At 47.6% G+C, this 21,298-nt stretch overlaps 2 protein-coding genes across 2 annotated transcripts in view; one reads left to right on the top strand and one right to left on the bottom strand.

Moving 5' to 3' along the window:
- The window catches only part of LOC119978922 (palmitoleoyl-protein carboxylesterase notum1a-like), an 89,722-nt gene that overhangs the window by 11,104 nt on the left and 57,320 nt on the right, over positions 1-21,298 (bottom strand). The gene's annotated exons all lie outside the window — the stretch shown is intronic.
- Positions 11,685-13,860, top strand: LOC119978677 (inositol 1,4,5-trisphosphate receptor-interacting protein-like 2). The gene has a single exon (XM_038820465.1). It carries the CDS (start codon positions 12,078-12,080, stop codon positions 13,527-13,529), a length of 1,452 nt encoding a protein of 483 aa, XP_038676393.1. The 5' UTR covers positions 11,685-12,077; the 3' UTR covers positions 13,530-13,860.

The following is a 21,298-nucleotide window of genomic DNA, read 5'->3' as shown; positions in this document are numbered from 1 at the left end:
TGGAGGGGGGAGGAGGGGGATGTGGGGAGGGGCATGGTATGTATATTTACTGGGATGTAAGAGTTAACAAATTAATGATAATGATTCATACCACCAGAGGGAACTACAGAACAGTCATATATATATCATGTGACTTGGGTATTCTGGAATTCAAAGATTACGAAGATTAGATAGTAAAAGGATCAGATAATGAGGTGAGAGAGAGAGCAGTTGTATACTTGAGAGTTCTGTAAATTAGAGATAGCGTGATTTTATACAATAACCTTCTTAGTTGAAGGTTATCTTAGTTAGTAGTGTAAATATATTTATAGTTTGTTTGTTAACAAAGCTTTGTGTTCTTTATTCAACACTCTGCATCCGAGCTATCCAGGTAAAGCAGAATAGAGAACATAACAGGGAGGAGGAGGAGGACGTCGGGAGTATCAGGACGTGGGGAGTAGGAGGACGTGGGGAGTCCGAGGACGAGGGGAGTAGGAGGACGAGGGGAGTCTGAGCACTATGGTGCCGGAAGCCTTGGAGGCTGCAGAATGGAAAACACCAGGATTATCCCATGGCTAAAGGGGCAATGAGGTTACAATGCCCCCCGCACCCCCACCTCCCCCCCCCCCGGGTTTAGAAAGCTAAGGGGTTATCTCATTAAAATGATAAAAAGATTCACAATATGGAAGTATGGAGAAAAATGATTTCCATTGCTGAAGATCCCAGTACAACGAGCACAATCTTAAAATGAGGAGGTCTCCAGTGAAATCACACAAAGTGCTTGGGGGGGGGGGGGGGGGGAATTCCCTTCCCTAAATTGGGAATTCCCTTCCCTAAATAACTATGGTTGCAGGTCAACTGAAATTCCCAATAATCAGGATAATCCTTTCTGAATGGAACAAAGAGGAATGAATCAAATGGAGTTGGGGAATGATCTAACAGAATGACAGAACATGCTTGAGCTGAATTAACGACTCCTGTTCCTATTGTAATCGACATCAGGTTCCTTTTATTTGGCATTATTTATTCTATAAATATTGTTGGAGAGATTCCCTGCCCAGTCATTTGGTAGCCAAGTCTGATAACGTCTAGAAGGACAGGAAAGGACAAGGCAGCCGATACCTGGGAACATGGCCACCTGCAAGTTCTCCTCCGAGTCACACACTATCCTGACTTGGAAATATATCAACCTTCCTTCATTGTCGCTGGGTCAAAATCTTGGAACTCCTCCCAACAGCACAGTGGATGTACCTACACCTCAGGGGCTGCAGCGGTTCACGAAAGCAGCTTATCATCACCACCTCACGGGCACTTAGCGATGGGCAATAAATGCTGGAAACGCCCGCATCCTGTCAATTAAGAATGGAATAATACTGCTCAAATAGTAGCCTAGATGCTGCCTTTATCTCTCTCACGAGAATTCCTCTGCTTCTGCACATTCTGATTGCCAAAACCATGGAACCCCAGTACAATGGCAAACACTGATCCTCGATCTTGCACAAAGCCGATTAGTAGTTTCTACCTCTTAAACTACATCATGTCAAGGATCTCTTGGCAACTGAACAGTGCAACAAACAAGTGAAAGAAAAAAAAGATTTTTGGGGGTGGCATGGTGGCGCAGTGGTTAGCACTGCTGACTCACGGCGCCGAGGTCCCAGGTTCAATCCCGGCCACTGGGTTACTGTCCGTGTGGAATTTGCACGTTCTCCCCATGTCTGCTTGGGTTTCACCCCCTTAACCCAAAGATGTGCAGGGTAGGTGGATTGGCCACACTAAATTGCCCCTTAATGGGAAAAAAAATTGGGTACTTTAAATTTAATTTAAAAAAATTTATGGAAAAATTTGCTTTGAGAGAATTAAACAAAATTTTAAAAAGGGGCAAAATAAAATATTTCCGTGACAGTCTCTAATTGATCCCTAACTTCTTCCATCACAACCTTTCATTGAATGGTGGAGCAGAGTCGATGGGCCGAATGGCCTGCTTCTGCTCCTAGTTCTTAATTTGAGATGATCCCAGTCAACATAATCCCTCACACCCGCAGAATATACTTGGAGCTTTTCCAAGTTTCCTGTTTCATTCAAGTCCAGCACAAGCATTTAATTGAAAAAATCTATTTGTGTGCCCTCCTTAAACTCCGAGTTTTTTATTTTACATTTTTATTGTACATTTTGTATATTTGACAATGGCACCAAATCTGAACCTCCTCCATCCGAATGAAGCTCCCCCTTGTCGCCTGTTGTATTGTGAGTTTGGCATTAATAGAAGTGAAATGGAGCACTATGGAGTCAGCACTTCTCAGAAACCCAATGATAAGTGTGCAGGATCTGAGAGTTTTGTCCAACTCCTCATGTGCATGATCCCAAATGAGACACCACAGGAATGTTACAGTTGTGCTCAGGACTTGGAGGGAAACCCTGCAGCTTTCACATCAAAGGCTCCAGTGAAATTTTCCCATGACCTAAACTGAGTTTATCCACGGACACCAGCAAAGGGATTGGACGTATATCAGCTGCTTCTCAGCGATAGCCAATTGCTTTTGGTGACTATGTTCTCAGAGAGAAAATCTTTTAGTGGGGCTCAGCTTTGAAGAGTCTAAAAATAGAAGTCCTTACTTAAATTACATGCATTTATTTTAATATCTCAGGCATTTCAGTCAGCCCATGGTACATCTTGATTTGCACAGGGAAGTAAAGTTTATGTATGGATGAGATTTTAACCCATTCAAAACCTAACAACTTGTGGAGCGCCTAAGATATCTGTCCACACACTAATAATTGTAAAATGGAATTAAAATGCACAGAGGTTTAAGAATTAAAAACACAAGGATGCTACCTAAAAACAAAGGACAGATTATATGCATTTTGCTAATATTTATTATTGGGTTTTGAACAAAGTACATTTACCGTTATGTACACAGAATAAAATATATATATATATATATATAGAAGAGGGCTAACACACAAACATACCCCAAAAAAGAGTAATAATAAATAATTAATAAAAAATAAAATAGAATAACTGGTGGGGTATTCTGCACTCGCTCAACAGCATCAACTCTGTACACCTGGCAATATTATTTACAGCACATAAATAGGTATCTGTTTATGGGGGGTGGGGGGAGAGACTGGGGGGGTAGATATACATTTGGGTGTCAGAGAAACAATTACAGTGGGCAATACTCGAATAGGTTTGGTGTTGGTGTTGTCACTTGCTTCTCCCGGACGGATCTCGCTGCCGTTGTCATCTCGCGCTCACCTCCGCTCCAGCCGTTCCTCCCGTCTTTCACCCGGATTTTCCTTGTTCTCTGTTCCTGGAGATGCCAAGTTTGTTATCGTATCCCGTACCCTCCTTCCGGCTGTCATTCCCCTGCCTCCCCCGCCCCCACCTCCCTGGCTCTCCTCGCTTGTTCCCTGTCTCCGCCCTCTGCCCCCCCTTCCCCCTCCTGTGGTTCGCCTTTCTTTTCTCTTGGGTTTAGCTGCTATCTCCCCCCCCTCCGGTCTATCTCTCCCTCCCCCGCCTCGGCTATTTTCCCCTGATTCTTGGCTATCTGGCTATTCTTCTGCTTGATCGTTGGCCACTAACAGGTCCTGGAACAATTGGGTGAATGGCTCCCATGTTCTGTGGAAACGATCGTCTGACCCTCGGATGGCGAATTTGATTTTCTCCATTTGGAGAGATTCTCAGAGGTCGGTTGGCATCCTTGTCTGGTGCCCCTGTGCAGCTGGAAGTCTCGGGAGTTGGTGTTGTTGGTCCGTATGCTCGCTGAGATATCCTGAAGAACGACACAGGGGAGAAGATCGGTAATTCAAAGGCTTTAATCATCTGAGAACTGAACAGCAGCCGAGAAGTGTGCTCATCACATGCTGCCGAGTGAGCCTCATTTTATATACCGTTTCCTGGGGGCGGAGCCCCCCAGGGTTCCAAGCCCGGTCTTAAAGGGCCAATGCATTAAAGGTAAGGTACTGTTACAGCAGCTACTGATACCATTCATCACACTCGCCATGGGAGCATTGTTTGGAGCTTTACCCAGGAGGTGAACCCTGTTCCAAGCCCGAACCGCTCCAGTCCCTCTATGAGGTTTTTCCATTCAACTCTGCGGAAGGCCTTTTCTGCATCCAGGGAGACAATCACCTCTGACGTTCTCTCCCCGGAGGGGGTCATTATCACGTTCAGCAGGCGCCTGATATTCGAGGTAAGCTGTCTACATTTGACAAAGCCTGTCTGGTACTCTGCGATCACCTCTGGCACGCAGTCTTCTAGCCTTTTGGCTAGGATTTTGGCCAGTATTTTGGCGTCTGCGTTCAGCAGTGAGATGGGTCTGTATGACCCACATTCCTTTGGGTCTTTATCTTTCTTAGGTATCAGCGAGATAGAGGCCTGTGCTAACGTGGGTGGCAATATGCCCCTAGCTATCGAGTCTGTGAACATCTCCTGCAGGTGTGGGGCCAGTGTTCATAGAATCATAGAATTTACAGTGCAGAAGGAGGCTATTCAGCCCATCAAGTCTGCACCGGCTCTTGGAAAGAGCACCCTACCCAAGCCCACACCCCCACCCTATCCCCCTAACCCAGTAACTCAACCAACATTTTTTTTTTTGACATTTTCAAACTTTTATTAAAGATAAATCATACAAATGTTCAAGTATCTTTGATTTTATGTAACTGGACAAGAAAAAGCAGAAACGATATTGACCATCTGACTAATTTGTGGAACGAATCACTGAAGACGAGTTTTCGGTTCCAGCTTTTGTCTTTAACAATTCACCTGTGTAGCAATGCATCCACATACAACTTATCTTCATTCCGCCATCTTTACATGGGCTAAGGGGAAGGATGGCGCATGCGCACCCTAACCAGGGCAGCAGTGCGTGTGTGCGGCGAGAATGTGGAATTCTATCCTGGACTGACAGTGATGGATTGCGGAAACGCCTTTTACAGGGGATCAGATGGGGAAGATTAACACACAGGAAACATAAACCAAGAGAAATGTTTTATTCCTGGACTGAGGGAGATTCCTTTTTTTATGGGACATTAGAAGAGCGGAATTTGAAGGAAATTCAGGGGTTATAGGAGGGGTTACGGGGATAGGGTGGAAGTGAGGGCTTAAGTGGGTCGGTGCAGACTCGATGGGCCGAATGGTCTCCTTCTGCACAGTATGTTTTATGAAACTTCAGGAAGCACAGCACACATTAATTTAATCCAATACACAATCCACACACCTCCAAAACACTGCCTCTTAAATCCCAACGCCCTCATGCATTCTTTCTGGGCTTCAATCAAGTCTTTGCAGTTCTCCTCTCCTTTCTCAATAATACAGGCATCCCTGACTTTCTTGGTCTCAGGGCACACACAACATGGTTTCAAAGGCTTCTTCTCCTCAGCCTTTCCAGCGGACACCGTCCCCAACAATGCAGCCACGGTTAATTCAGACACCTTTGTCTGAAATTATATTTAATTGCCGGTTTGTTTTTGCTATGAACCAAATTGTTCTATTTTCTACCTTCATACGACCTTCCGCCTACAACTTCAATGCTACACCAATACACATCCCAACTCAACCAACACTAAGGGCAATTTTTGACACGAAGGGCAATTTTTCATGGCCAATCCACCTAACCTGCACGTCTTTGGACTGTGGGAGGAAACCGGAGCACCCGGAGGAAAACTGGACACGGGCAGAATGTGCAGACTCCTTACAGTGACCCAACCGGGACTCTAACCTGGGACCCTGGAGCTGTGAAGCAATTGTGCCAACCACTGTGCTACCATGCTGCCATGTTGTTGCAAATATTTTGTAGAAGTCCGCCGGGAATCCGTCCGGTCCCGGCGCCTTCCCCGCCTACATGGAGCTAATACTGTCCATGATCTCTCCCAGTGCTAGTGGTGCTTCCAGGTCCCGTTTTCTGCCCTCTCCCACGACTGGTATGTCCAGTCCATCAAGGACCCGTTTCATCCCAGCCTTCCCCGTTGGGGGCTCTGAGGTGTACAGCTCTTGGTAGAAGGCCTTGAAGGTTTTGTTAATCCTCTCAGGTTCTGTTTCCAACGTGCCTCTGGTACCCCTGATTTGCCCAATTTCTCTGGTGGCTGCCTGCTTTCTCAGCTGGTGTGCCAACAGGCGGCTGGCTTTGTCTCCGTGTTCATACAGGGTCCCGCGCGCCTGGCGGAGTTGGTGTACTGCTTTCCTGGTGGAGAGCAGGTCAAAGTTCCTTTGTAATTCTTTTCTCTCCGCCAGGAGCTCTACGGTCGGGGCCTCGGAGTATTTATGGTCTACCTCCAGTATGGAGTCGACCAGCTTCTGCCTAGCCACCCTTTCCTCCCTATCTCTTTGCGCTTTGTAGGCAATGATTTCCCCTCTTAGTACGGCCTTAAGCGCTTCCCAGAATGTGGAGGGTGAGACCTCCCCGTTTTGGTTGTTCTCCGTGTACTCCGCTATGGCCCGCGCTATCCTTTCGCTGAAGGCCTTGTCAGCTAGTAAGGCACCGTCCAGCCTCCATGTGGGGCGCTGGGCCCTTCCCGTCTCCAGCCGCACGTCCATGTAGTGTGGAGTGTGGTCTGATATCACAATTGCGGAGTATTCCACTTTGTCTATCCCTGGAAGCACCGTTTTCCCCACCACAAAGAAGTCAATTCTGGTGTACATGTTGTGTACTGGGGAGAAGAAGGAGAATTCCTTCTCCCCCGGGTGGGCGAACCTCCAGGGGTCCATTGGTCGGCGAGCGGAGCGGTCACACAGAAAGGGGCCCCCGCACGGCAACAAGGTCGGGGCCCTTTTCTCAACAGCGGGAAGAGCAGGAAAGGGGAAGATACAACCCCCCCCCCCCCCCCCCCTCCCCCCCCCGCGAGGTTGGTGGCAGGGGAACCTTGGTGGAGGAGCGATCCGGCGGCGGCAGCAGCAACAGCAGCGGCGGCTGATCCCCCCCCCCCCCCCCCCCCCCGCCACGGTGCCAGAGCGCAGGCCAGGAGCGGAGCGGCAGCGGCCCGGACCGAAGCAGGGCTGAGCCTGCGGAGTGGAGGGAACGGAGGAGCGACCAGCGACCCAACCCCCCCCCCCCACCGGGAGAGCGCGAGGTGTGATGCCCCCCCCCCAACCGGCAGCAACCACCACGAGGCAGGAACAAAGGGACTCCGGACCGGAAGCCTCTCTCTCTCTGTCTCTCTCTCTCTACCCTGGGTCAGTGAGGGGAAAGGAAGAAAAAAATAACTTTTACAAAACCAAAACTCTGAAAAGAAAACTGTTAAAGAGAGAGGGGGGGGGGGGATATATTATTATCTCTCTTTTGCAATCTCTTTTCTCACCCAAAGCAAGCCCACCTGAGAGGAGTTCTATAAAAGAGAAAAAATAAAGTGGTAAAGGAGAGAAGGGAGGAGGGAAGAAAAAGGGAAGAAACAAAAAAAAAATAGGGGGCGGAAAAGGGGGGAAAAGAAAAACAAGAGGAAAAGAAAAGATGAAAGGGAAGGGGGAGAAAAAATGCCAAAAGGGAGCCAAGGGAGAGGGAGACGGGGCACCAAAGGCAGACAGGACAATGGGCGAGCCAGCTCAGGCGAGCGAATCAGCGCACGAAGCGGTGGAACAGAAGTATCGCCGCATCAAATAGAGCCGGACAGACAGGTGCCCGCTCCCCTGGGGCTAGAGGGGGGCTGGAATTGGAAGGCAGCCTTTCCCAAGGTGCTGAGGGAGCAGCTGCAGGTAAACAAGGCAGAGGGGAAAGCAGACGCAGAGGCTGCAGCACAGGCAGCAGTGGCCAGGGCCATGTCAGGGGTGCAGCAGGCTCTGACCAGACTGGAGGAGAAAGTGGATGCCCAAGGGGAGAAACTGGAAGCCCATGAGGCAACCATTAAGGAGCTGGAGAAAGCAGCGACCGACATAAGCGACCGGGTCACGGCCCTGGAGAAGGAGGTGACGAGACTGGGCGCAACACAGGGGAGCCTGAAGGGCAGGGTAGACGACCAGGAAAACAGCTCAAGGAGGCAAAATGTCAGAGAGTGGGCCTGCCAGAGGGGATCGAGGGTGGAAACCCCACAGCATACGTGGCTGCGATGCTGGGCACCTTAGTGGGGGGGGGACACCTTTCCCACCCCACCGGAAATGGACAGAGCACATCGGTCGCTGCGCCCGAAGCCCAAGGCAGGGGAACAACCGAGAGCAGTCATAGCCAAACTGCACCGGTACCGGGATAGGGAGACAATCCTGCGCTGGGCCAAGGAAAATAGAGCCTGCAAATGGGAAGGACACGCCATTCGAATTTATGAGGCTATTGGGGCAGATAAAGCCAGGAGACGGGCTGAGTTCAACAGAGCGAAAGCAGCTCTTCACAGGAGCAGAGTGCGTTTTGGTATGCTGTACCCAGCAAAACTCTGGGTCACATACCAAGACAGAGAATACTTCTTTACAGCCCCCGCTGAGGCAAACAAGTTTGTCGAGGAACACGGGCTGGAAAACCAGCAGCGAGGGTAGGGACGAGGGGCCCCTGGCAATGGGCAACAACTCGCCGACGGGGGGGTGGGGAGGGGCGAGGCAATGCCAGGCCATCCCGCCCGGGTTTCGCTGGGTACAGCATACCAAAACACACATTGCTCTTGTGAAGAGCTGCTTTCACTCTATTGAACTCTGCCCGTCTCCTGGCGAGATCTGCCCCAATGTCCTCGTAAACTCTATTGAAGTGTCCTTCCCATTTGCAGGCTCTATTTTCCTTGGCCCAGCGCAGGATTGTCTCCCTATCCCGGTACCGGTGCAGTTTGGCTATGACTGCTCTCGGTTGTTCCCCTGCCTTGGGCTTCGGGCACAGCGCCCGATGAGCTCTGTCCATTTCCGGTGGGGTGGGAAAGGTGTCCCCCCCCACTAAGGTGCCCAGCATCGCAGCCACGTATGCTGTGGGGTTTCTACCCTCGATCCCCTCTGGCAGGCCCACTATCCTAACATTTTGCCTCCTTGAGCGGTTTTCCTGGTCGTCTACTCTGCCCTTCAGGCTCCCCTGTGTTGTGCCCAGTCTCGCCACTTCCCTCTCCAGGGCCGTGACCCGGTCGCTCATGTCAGTCGCTGCTTTCTCCAGCTCCTTAATGGTTACCCCCTAGGCTTCCAGTTTCTCCCCTTGGGCTTCCAGTTTCTTCTCTGCTCTCCCCAGGGCCTGCTGCACCTCCGCCAGGCCCTTGGCCATTGCTGCCTGCACTGCGGCCTCTTCATTCACCTCTGCCTTGTTTACCTGCTGATGCTCCCTCAGCGCTTTGGCAAAGGCTGCCTTCCAGTTCCAGCCCCCCTGGCCCAGAGGGAAAATACTCCTGTCTGTCGAGTTCCGCCGCTTCGTGCGCTGATTCGCTCGCCTGAACGGCCTCGCCCATTACCCCGTCTGCTTTTGGTGCCCTTTCTCCCTCTGCTTTGACTCCCTTCTGGCATTTATTTTTCTTCCCTCTTTTCTTTCCTTCATTTTATTACTTCATATTATTTATTCATTCATTGGATGTGGGTATCGCTGGCAAGGGCAGCTTTTGTTGCCCATTCCTAATTGCCTTTGAACTGAGTGTCTTACTAGATCATTTCTGAAGGCAGTTTAGAGTCAACCACATCGCTGTGGGTTTGGAGCCACACGTAGGCCAGACCGAGTAAGGACGGCAGATTTCCTGCCCTAAAGGACATTAGCGAACCAGATGGGATTTTATGACAAGCGATAATAGTCACGATTACTGACTAACTTTCAATCCCAGATTTTGTTACCAAAAACCATAAGATGTAGGAGAAGTAGGCTGTTCGGACCATCGAATCTGCTCTGCCATTCAATGGGATCATGACCAATCTAATGACCCTCAGCTCACTTCCCTTATCCATATAACCCTTGATTCCCTCCCTGATTAAAATTCTGTCTGTCTCAGCCTTGAACATTCTGAACGACGCAGCCTCTACAGATCTCTGCAGTAAAGAATTCCACAGATTCACTATCCTCTGAGAGAAGAAATTCCTTCTCATCTCTCCTGTGGAGTATTTAATTTAATCCAATTCAAAGTGGAATTATCATTAAAAAGAGGTTTTGTCAAACAACTGGAAACACAGTCTAATACCCAGTCCCACTGCGCCCCCCCCCCGCCCCCCGCCCCCGCCCCCTGAGCAGCGGGATTCTCTGTCCCACTGTGCCCTCCCCCCCCCCCCCCCCCCCGCCCCCCGCCCCCTGGGCAGTGGGATTCTCTGTCCCACTGCCCCCCCCCCCCCCCGCCCCCGCCCCCTGAGCAGCGGGATTCTCTGTCCCACTGTGCCCTCCCCCCCCCCCCCCGCCCCCGCCCCCTGGGCAGTGGGATTCTCTGTCCCACTGCGCCCCCCCCCCCCCCCCGCCCCCGCCCCCGCCCCCTGGGCAGCGGGATTCTCTGTCCCACTGCGCCCCCCCCCCCCCCCCTGGGCAGCAGGATTCTCTGTCCCACTGCGCCCCCCCCCCCCGCCCCCTGGGCAGCAGGATTCTCTGTCCCACTGCGCCCCCCCCCCCCCCCCCCGCCCCCTGGGCAGCGGGATTCTCTGTCCCACTGCCCCCCCCCCCGCCCCCGCCCCCTGGGCAGTGGGATTCTCTGTCCCACGGCGCCCTCCCCCCCCCCCCCCGCCCCCGCCCCCTGGGCAGCGGGATTCTCCGCCCTGGCAGCCAGCCAATGGGGCATTGTGGGCACCCCCCACGCCATCGGGAAATCCGGGGGTGTGGGTGCGCTGTCGGCGAAATGGAGGATCCCACGGACGGAAAGTCCAGCCCAATGTTCTCCCTGCGGAGGAGAATTGCTGTCGATTTACATTCCCCCTGGCAGCACAGACCAGGAAGCGATTCACTATTCCTTGCCATGCACATTTATGCATAGCGAGGAATAAGTGGGATTCCAGGGGGAGTCCCGCTATCTCACCACAATTCTGAGTGGGTGTCCCAAAAGGGAAATCCCACGGCCGTTCACCCCCCTTCCCCTCCCGCATCTCAAAGCTGTGCCCCACCCCCGGATCATCTGGGTACCCCCTTCTCGGGCCGGCATCTCTAAAAGACGCACTCTTTTCCCTCCGCCGCCCTGCAAGATCAAGCCGCCATGTCTTGCGGGGCAGCGGAGGGGAAGACGGCAACCGCGCATGTGCCATGGTTGTCCGGGACGGCACTTTGCGGCCGTTTTCATGAACGGTGAGAGCAGGTGTGATCGCGTTCGTGAAAACAGTCGTAAAGGCCTGGGAACTTGGCCCATCGGCCTGGGGAGAATCGCTGTTCGCTGTAAAAAATGGCGAGCAACGATTCGTGTCATGGGGCGGCTGTGGAGGGGGGGGGGGGGGTGGGGGGGAATAGCGGGAGGGCGTGAAAATTGTCGGGAAGGCCCTCCGCTATTCTCCGACCCGTTGTGGGCAGCGGAGAATCGCGCCCTCCGGGTTTCACTCCGGCGTCGGCTGTTTGTCTCCCGATGGGAGAATTCCGCCCAGAGCTTTGATACACCTGCATCCTGGCAAAAGTCGCTGTCTCCTGAGGAACCACTCAGTTTAACCAATGAGAATAATGGGATTACTGGTGTTAAATTAGCTGCTCCAAGCATATGGAGCTCCTCATTTAGTGAATGATTAACAAGTCCTTTGCCCTCTGGTATGCAGACACACACACACCTTAATTAGAATGGGAGAGACACATGAGGCTGCTTTATTCCCAATTCACCTGAGCAGCTTTTTAGGCAGTAATTATCCACTCAGCCTAACATGAACCAAAACACTCATTCTGCCGTCTGCAGGTGTTTGAGTTCGGAGCCAGCTGAGAAAACCACTTCGTGCAAACTTTAATAGAAGTGGTGGCTGTACAATGTGTGTTTGCTGTAAATCTGCACAGTGATTCTGCAGCAAACAAATAGTTAAATGTGCAAGAGTTTAAACCCCAAACTGGGTGATGTGGACGATGCCATTTCCTCATAGCTCATAGCAAATGTGACGCAAATCTATTTCCCTCGGAACAGGAAGTTTGAATGTAAAGTAACGGTCGGGAGTTTTTGCATTTGGATGATTTTTGGGGGGAGATTGGGAGAAGGAGCCGCTGTCTGCCCTCCCCCGGACTGTTACCCCCCTGGGGGCTTTGCCCATGGCTGCAGGAGGAGCTGGGCTGTGTTCACTGTGAACTATGTCAGCTCACTGTGTGAATGTATCAGTCTGCTTGCTGCTCACTTCTCTCTGCCTCGCCTTCCTTTGTGTCCAGCAGTTGAAAAGTGAGCTGGACAGGAGCTCAGACACGGAACCTGGCCCCTTCCCGCTTTTCAAACTCTCAGTTGTGTTCCTGCTGTGTTATTTTCTGATCAAGTGCTGGTCCCCTGCCCCTCCAGCCCGACTCTGCTCCTCCCCTCCCAGGCTGGGAGCATCTGGCCACAGCTCTCCAGACAGGAAGATTATCATTGAAGCTTACTATGAACAGAAGCTGAAACTCTCCCCTCATGTCCTGGGGCACAGCAAGGCGCATGTCACCAAGATAGTCAGCGAGCTGGTTAAAGTTGGCAAAACCGAGCACGAGGAATGCACCCTGGCTTTCCGAGGGGATTTTGTTCAAATTGGCAGTGCCTATGAGCAGCATAAGATAAACAGCCCGGATTGCTTCGACCTCCTGGTCCCCATCAAGGTGCCCCAGGTCCTGAAACTGGAGCCCACCTTCGATATAGTGAGGACGGAGCTACCCTGCTACCTGGGGGGCACAGCCATCTGCAGATTGAATCCTTGCAGCAAATCCGAGTGGTCAAAGTACAGGAAAGATTTCAACGACTCTTTCTGCATCCATATTCAGAAGAAGTGTGCCCTGTCGTCCACTCAGGTATTAAGATGGTTTTACAGCAAGATGCACAGATGCCTGAATGTAATCAAATACCAGTGTGAGGACCGATGCTCTGTGACACTGTCTGTGGTCAATGAACAGCTCATCCTGAAGCTGCTGCCAAAGTCGGATTATGTGTGCTGTCACATTGCCATGTCTGTGCGGCTGATCCCAGCTCTTCATGTCGGTGATTCAGTATTCCTTGTAGCCCAGCCCTGGAGCGGATCTGCAGCTGTGTTCAGGCCCCTGAAGCCAGAGGCTTTCTGGTATGTTTATCTGGCCAAGCACGAGCAGAAGTTTCTAAATTGGCTGAAAGTGCAAACTCCAAACCACCCGTGCCACCTGAAATGCCTTCAGATTCTGAAAGCCCTTCGTGACGTGGGCAGCAGAGAGTTTGACCAACAGTTCTCTGTCCAGTGGAATGCGATACTTTGTTCCTACAACATGAAGACGGCACTTTTTCATTTGCTGCTGAAGGGCCCCCTGGAAGCTTGGGATGAAAAATTCCTCATGGAAAGATTGGAGGACTTGGTGAGCTTCTGGAGGGAACGCTTACAGAAGCAGGAACTGATGCATTTTTTCCTGGGGAATAAAAATGTGCCGGATTTTTTGACGGTGCCAAGGAAAATTAAGGAAGTTTTGCCAGTAAACCTGCTGGCTGGCTTCGATGCTGCTCTTTTGGATCTGGTTTCGTTTCAACTCTTGAAGACGTGGAATCGTGTACATCTAATAATGAAGTTAAACGATCATAAACATTTGCCCAGAAATTGCTAATAGTTCCTTCAGTCTGAATTTGCCTCCCATATTCACGTAATCTGTCAAAACATTTTGTTATTCTGACTGACAAACTGTAGGATGGTCATTTTAATTTATTGCTTTTCAATTCCAGTGACACAGTTTGGTTATAAATGATTATTCTGTCGTTGTTTGGTCAGAAGGCATTGTCACAGAACGTGTATCGTTACTTAATGACCCTCCGTTCAGCAAACAGCAGATTGTGGTGCAATATGTACTTTCAAAAGGTCAGCTTTCACTCCATGTGTGCATTTCTAAAGCATTTAAATTGAGCTAATTTATTATTTTGTTAATAAATAATTTGAAGGAATTTTATGGTTTTAATATTGTAAAAGTTCTTTATTTTCTGGTCATCCCTGAGGACTTTATTTGAAGACGGTGAATTTGCTAATGTGTGTGCACCTTGGCATCACCGGCTTAACACTCTGATTCTTAAAACATTGCTGGAACCCCCCTACTCTCGGTTTGGCAGCATTGGTGATGTTTCAAGTCGAATGACTTCTTCGGAAGTGTGTGGAAGAAGAGCAACATTGGACTTGAAACATTAATTCTGCTTCTCTTCTCCGCCTGGGCTGCCAAAGCTGCAGAGTCTCCCCAGCATTTCCTGCTTTTATTTCCGATCTCCAGAATCCACAGTATTTTGTGGATACATCAACATTCTGTGGGGTCACTTGTATTTTTGCGTCATCACCAACAAAAGTATCAGTTGGAAAGGTTAGTTTAGACGGTGCCAATGGACAGGGAAAGATTACACTCTTCACTCAGTCTGTCTACAATATTGTAATGAACTGTTAAATTGTATTACAACATCTGCTCTTGCCCATACACCCTCTATAAACTGAGAATATTCACAGGAAAACTATCTTCAGTCTGCTTGATTCTGCCGATCCTTTTTCTCACCTGGAACACAAGGCAGCCCACTCATTCTGTTGCTTTTGCATCTACAGATCATGCTTGTAACAACAGTGGCAGATCTTTAGCAGAAACCAGCTAGTTGCAATGAGGAGGAACTGTGGCAACATACCCAGGCTGAGTGGTCTAGATGAAACCGTTATTCACTGGACCGGCCAGGAATGGAGCCAAAAAGCCAAGTAGCTCATTCCATGGACATCCTTATTACTAATACATTATTCATTTATTATTTGGCCTTTTTATTAATTTAAATATTGGAATTTCAGTGGTAATTTTTAAATAGATTGGAGGTTAACAATATGTGGAATTTGCTACGTTTTAAAATCCATATTTGAAACCAGACTGTTAGTATTTGAATTATTATTCATTTTCTGCAATTTTTGATTAGCCAGACTATTTTGCATAAATAACAATATCTTCAATTCCATTGGGATTTTACAAGTATTTGAGGTATACTTATGGGGACAGGGGAAAGGAAACAAATTCATAAAACAGTCAGAAACAGCATCGGATCGATAGAAACATCAGACTGTTATAGACTATCCTGTTTCATACAAGTAATTTATTATTGTGAAATGCTGCATGGATTGAGTTCTGGTAGTTTAAACATTACATTAATTGTGATATATTTATATATAATATCCACCAGAATGCAGAACAGAATTGAAAGAAATACAGACTGGGGCACAATCACGTTTTAGCTTTTCTCGGTCTTTTAGATTAAATGGTTTGCAACCTGTTTATTTTTCTATATCTCTGTTTCTTTCTGCTTTAGATTTTATCTTTGCCTATTTGTACTTTTTGAGCTTCTCGGGATCCATAATTTTCTTGAATAAGGGAAACATTTAACTCGTATGTACATCAAACATGTCCCTAGACTCCTGAATGGGAATATCCCATTCATCAGTTTGAAAAAGTCTTTTTGATTTCATTTTTTTTCCATTTAATCTCCGAATAATCATCTAGCTAAATATTAAAGAAGATTGTGTGCCTATAATGGATGGAATATATTGGAGATGGATGGATGCTCCATGCAAAGTAGGTGGTCCAGAGGAGCCGTGGCTATGCATTGGCATGTAGGATCTTGTGGAGGTTTCCGTTAAAAAGGCAGAGACTCTGGAAGGATTTGTAAAACAGGAGTTACTTTTGAAACCAGGGAGGACGGGTTGTTTGGGAGCAACACTTTGTGTGGGAAAGAATGAAGCAGCACGGTGGCACAGTGGTTAGCACTGCTGTCTCACGGCACTGAGGTCCCAGGTTCAATCCCGGCTCTGGGTCACTGTCCGTGTGGAGTTTGCACGTTCTCCCCGTGGTTGCGTGAGTTTCGCTCCCACAACCCCAAAAATGTGCAGATTAGGTGGATTGGCCACAATAAATTGCCCCTTAATTGGAAAAAATGAATTGTGCACTCTTAAATATTTTTTAAAAAAGAACGAAGGCAGCAGAGTTTTAGGTGAGTTTTAATTTATAGAGGATGAAACTGGAGCCTCAGTAGTGGAAAGGTCAATCCTGCTGAAGCAGAGATTATTGAGGATTACAGCTGGATGGGTCACAGGCAATGCTGTGATATTCACAACGAGCAGTTTCCGTAACAGGCTCTGAAGTTTGTTTTATGGAGTTCAGTCTGAATGAACCTGTGAAATGGAAGTTGGAACTGGGGCTAAAATACAGAGATCATTGTGACCAATTTTGTTCCAGGCTTTGATCTTGCAGGTATGTTGTAAAAAAATTGTTGTTTTACTCATGACTCGATCATGAATAAATAACCATAAAGCACAATGTTTGAAAGGTAATCTGGATACCAATGTGCCAATGGAAGCTGATTTTGTATTTCTGGATATTGTGACTCAATGGAAACATTGAAATGAGGAAGAGGTGTGGGCGAAGGATGGAATCTTTGAGATCCCTAATTAGCAACTTCCATGAGCAGGAAATGAAAATAACTTTGGAAACCAGCATCCATTAAGGTGATAAACTATTTAAATATAGTGGACTGTCTTTCTATTGCAAAGTTGAGCACAGCTTCTCCCATAATTATTCTCTATTTGCCCTCTATTCAAATCCAGTAGTGCTAAAATATATGAAGCAGCATACTGGAAATCAACCTAACTATGCGCAGTTTAGGATTCCCTCCTGTTAAGGAACGTGTTTGCACCCTACTGGGTTAATGATTATTTACTTTGAAGTAAATGATGTATAATATTAATTAGAAGCTGCAATGTGTGTTCTCAGCATGTGGCTTCACATTAGTTCCTTTTTATAAACCAGAATTGTGCAGGAGGAACCGAGATTGATGACACATCGGTTGAGGCATTTCTGAATTGAAGTTTGCCAAATATACACTCAGTACAGACAACCCATTTCTTCAAACAAAAAAATGTCTCTTTTTAATATTTCTAATTATCTCTGTTTTACTCTGGATTGGACAGTACGAGCCTCAGCTAAGACGGTGTCACAAATGGTTAAACTATGTCGCTATCAAAAACAAAATGCTATTTTTAAAAGCTGCCTGTTTATCTAACTGAAAACTACAAACTCATGATGTGGGCTTAGGAAAATAAAGTTGGTGGAATACATGTTGGATATGATTCGAGCAGTTTCTCTCAGCTGGGCCAGACTTTTCTATCTTCCAAGGTATCCAGTGTTTCTGATGTTTGCATTTATGCAATGATTAAGAGTTCCTGTTTTCAGAGTTTGGGCCTTCCAGTGTTTATTTTTGCAGATTTCAATTTGCACCAAATGTAGTTGCTTCTTATTTAAGATTTTCAGTGGAATGGGGTCTCATTCAGTGCTTTCAATGAGACTGTTTATGTTCATACAACTTCTAACTTTCCCATATGTTTCCCACCTGTCGAGTCTATTGCTTCTCCTCAGCTGGCAAAACGCAGCTCTGCTCCCTGGACACCACGCTGCTCACAAACTATTTCCTGTACAGCCTGAACAGCTATCAGTCGCTGGACTGACCATTCTCCACCCCCTCTTCCTCTTAATTCAAGCGTTTTTCTGCTGAGAGGTTCCATGCCCATCTTGATTCGTCAAGGAAAAGATTCCAGTGAAATAATGTTTCTAATTGCCATTGAAAAGTTTAACTTTTCAATAATAATAATAATAGAATCATTTGCTTAAAATGTGTCTCGGGGTGTAGCAGAAGTGATTGTTGTTAATGAACCTCTCATTTGTGTGTTTGCAATGTGACTTAAATGTCTTTATTTTAAATGTACGAAATTTTGTAATGCATTTGATCTGAGCGTTATGAGAATAGTAAATTGAAGATGGGATGCATTATGTTAACTGGATTTGTGACTGGATTAAACAACTAATTCAAGCTGCCAAAGTTTTTAACATCATTGGGACAGAGGTGAAAAAATACCAATTGTAAAGGGAACAACAATTTATACTGCATGAGAAGAGAGTGCACCAGGGAGCAGTTAACTTCCAAGCTTTAGTTTAAATTTAAATCAGACCGGTTGACTCTGATTGGCCAAAGCATTACCATGGGGAATGAACCAGGGAATGATTGTCCCCCAAGTTTTTGTTTTGTTGAGAAAGATACAATGTGTGAACGTACACATTGTAAAGGAAAGTGCGCTGTCTGTGAATATGTGTCACCTCTGAGCTGAATAAATGAGCAATTGTGCAACCATGACCGATAATCTTAGGATTGCTTAACAAGTGCTGTCCAATCGCAGAATCATATCTAATGTTGAATACTAGGTTTTGCAAACACGGGCTGGTTGGGTGTGATCTGTGCTTTATCTGAGACTGAAGGGAGCTCTGTTTGATACGATCCGCCTATATACCAGCCATCACACCGTCAATGGTTTGACGGCAGCATCCTGTTCGTGGCGAATATCACTCATGTTGCTATTTGCACAGTAGCAGTGTGAAACAGCTGGCTTCACCATTTGCTCAGATTTTTGGAATACCTCCCTTTCCAGGGTAATGGGGGCAGCACGGTAGCATGGTGGTTAGCATAAATGCTTCACAGCTCCAGGGTCCCAGGTTCGATTCCCGGCTGGGTCACTGTCTGTGCGGAGTCTGCACGTCCTCCCCGTGTGTGCGTGGGTTTCCTCCGGGTGCTCCGGTTTCCTCCCACAGTCCAAAGATGTGCAGGTTAGGTGGATTGGCCATGATAAATTGCCCTTAGTGTCCTAAAATGTAAGGTTAAGGGGGGGGTTGTTGGGTTACGGGTATAGGGTGGATACGTGGGTTTGAGTAGGGTGATCATGGCTCGGCACAACATTGAGGGCCGAAGGGCCTGTTCTGTGCTGTACTGTTCTATGTTCTATGTAATGTGAGGTGGACCGGTCACGTTCGAGGACCATTCTTTAGTTTGTGTCATATACAGTGCGCAATGATTTAATCCGGATAGCCATTAACTCGCTTTGATTTCAGCATCAAGTTTGGATGGTGGCTATGTGTGAGCTTGCTGATAAGGCCAATCTTATAGCGTGTGGAACTGAGGGATCCCAAATCCAATATTGGCTGTTGAAAGTAGGCTTGTGGTAGACCATAACAGAGAGCCCATTGGAAGAGATCTGAAACCAGCACTTTGAGGAAACAGAGCTCATTTGACTGGTCCATTTCAAGGTGAATTTGAGTGCATGGAAGTGTGTGAGGAAATTCTTACATACAGCTGCAGATTCAAATATCCCAAACGTATCATCTGCATATCGGAAATATGCAGGGGTAGGAGGTCAGGTGTTTTTTCATTGAAAAGGCGTTTCTCATGGAAAGTGACAAAGTGTGCGAAAGCTTGGGCATCACATGGTGTCATCAAAACTGTCAATGGCGGTGTTGAAATGTATGTCCATACATTGCACCATTTTCAACTAAATGAAAGCTAGAGGTCAGCCATTCACTGGTACATTCCTCATGGCAGTTCCTTGACTGATCACAATCAGTCATTGGATTGAATTTGAACAAAAGCTTGGCAGTTAACTATTCCTGATGCATTCTCCATTGCAATGCCTTTAGCCATCTTTAGTCGACCACAAAGGGAGTTCACACATTGTTGTAAAAGGAAATAAAGTTTTATTTACAATAACTATTATTTACACAGCACAGAAACCCCCAGCCGGGCCTCCCCTCTCCGTCGGTACCCACTGTCTGGCTTTATACAGAAGTTTAGCTATACATGGTTTCCAGCTCCCCGCCCCCCCTTTAATGGGGGGAGCTCGTATTCGGTGAGGGTTACAGGGAGTTTAATCATTGCCACTTTGTAAGTCCTGTGCAGGTTATAACAGGTGACAGGTTTAACTTGTGTGGGGAAAAGTTTAGAACTGATGTGCGAGGCAGGTTTTTTTTACACAGAGGGTGGTAAATATATGGGCCGCGCTGCCTGGGGAGGGGGTGGGAGCAGGTACGATAACGGCATTGAAGGGGCATCTAGACAAATATATGAATAGGGTGGGAATGGAAGGATACGGACTCCGTAAGTTACGGTTTTAGTTAGGCAGATACCATGGTCGGTGCAGGCTTAGAGGGCCGAAGGGCCTGGCTTAGAGGGCCGAAGGGCCTGTTCCTGTTCTCTATTATTCTTTGTTCATTCTTTAACACCATCAGAGTCCACTTGCTAACAAATCAGCACTCTCTCCTCATGCGGTTATAAATTGTTGTTCCCTTTTCAACTGGTATTCTTGCAAATCCATCCTGACTACAAGACAAAGCTTCAACAACATGTCTTTTTCGACAAAGCTCAAGTTCTGTGCTACCAAACAACCAGGAGAATTATTAAGCAGAGTGTAGCCCACCCATGTAATGATCAGATTATTGCACCTTTTCTGACCAGGTGGAGATGGTTGACAGTTTCAAATTCCTAGCTGTGCAAATCACCAAAAATCTGTCCTGGTCCACCCACATCGACACTACGACCAAGAAAGCACAACAGCCCCTATACGTCCTCAGGAAACTAAGGAAATTCGGCATGTCCACATTAACTCTTATCAACTTTTACAGATGCACCATAGAAAACAGGTGACCAAAAACCTGGTCAGAGTTTTGAGGGGTGTTGGAAAAGGGAGAAAGTGAGGTGGAGCGGTGTGGGCGGGGCCTAGGCAACTGGAGGCTCTGCTGTGAATGGTGGAGGAGTTACGACTCGGAATGTGCAGAAGGCCGGGGTTAGAGGAGTTGAGATACCTCGGAGGGTTGTGGGATTGGAGGAGGTTACAGAGGGGGAGGGGCAAGGAGGGATTTGAAAGCAAAAGATGAAAATTTTAAAAATCAAAAGCTTGCTTGACCAGGAGCCATTGTAGATCAGCAGGAACCATGGCGATAGAGAATGGGCACTGTTAGGACACTGAAGACGAATTTTGGATGGCATCAAGTTTAAGCAGGGTGGAACGTGAGTAGCCAGCTTTGAGTGTGTTGGGACAGTCGAACCTGGAGATAACAAAGGCAGGAATGAGGGTTTCAGAAGCAGATAACATGAGGCAGAGTGAAGCCCCGTCATGTTACAGAGGTGGAAATAGCCAATCTTGGTGATGGCATGAGTATGAGATCAGGCAGGATCAGATATATCCAATGTTACTTAATCAGTTAGAGGGCTGCAGTTGGTAGTTAGGGAACTAGATGAAAAAGCTTATTTTTAAAGTTTTAATAAACTAAAAGCTGGAATTCTGCAATTCACAATGTTTTCACAAAGCCTTCAATTTTATAAAAACATCAATTGGGTGTATATTGGGTGTATATTGGGTGTATATTGGGTGTATATTGGGAGTGGAGTTAGCAGGTCAGAAAATCAGAAATTAGCAGGAGAATTGGAAGGGAATTAATGAAGCGGAAAGAGATGCTAAACATGGGCAGCTGGTTCAAAATGTTTGCAAAATAATAACACA

Source organism: Scyliorhinus canicula, chromosome 15 (assembly GCF_902713615.1).
Source record: "Scyliorhinus canicula chromosome 15, sScyCan1.1, whole genome shotgun sequence".
Lineage (NCBI taxonomy): Eukaryota > Metazoa > Chordata > Chondrichthyes > Carcharhiniformes > Scyliorhinidae > Scyliorhinus > Scyliorhinus canicula.
This window is presented reverse-complemented; position numbering and strand designations above follow the sequence as displayed.

What these genes read in the sequence shown, in the direction of transcription:
- LOC119978677 (XM_038820465.1), top strand. Translation starts at nt 12,078, where the DNA reads ATGTCAGCTCACTGTGTGAATGTATCAGTCTGCTTGCTGCTCACTTCT.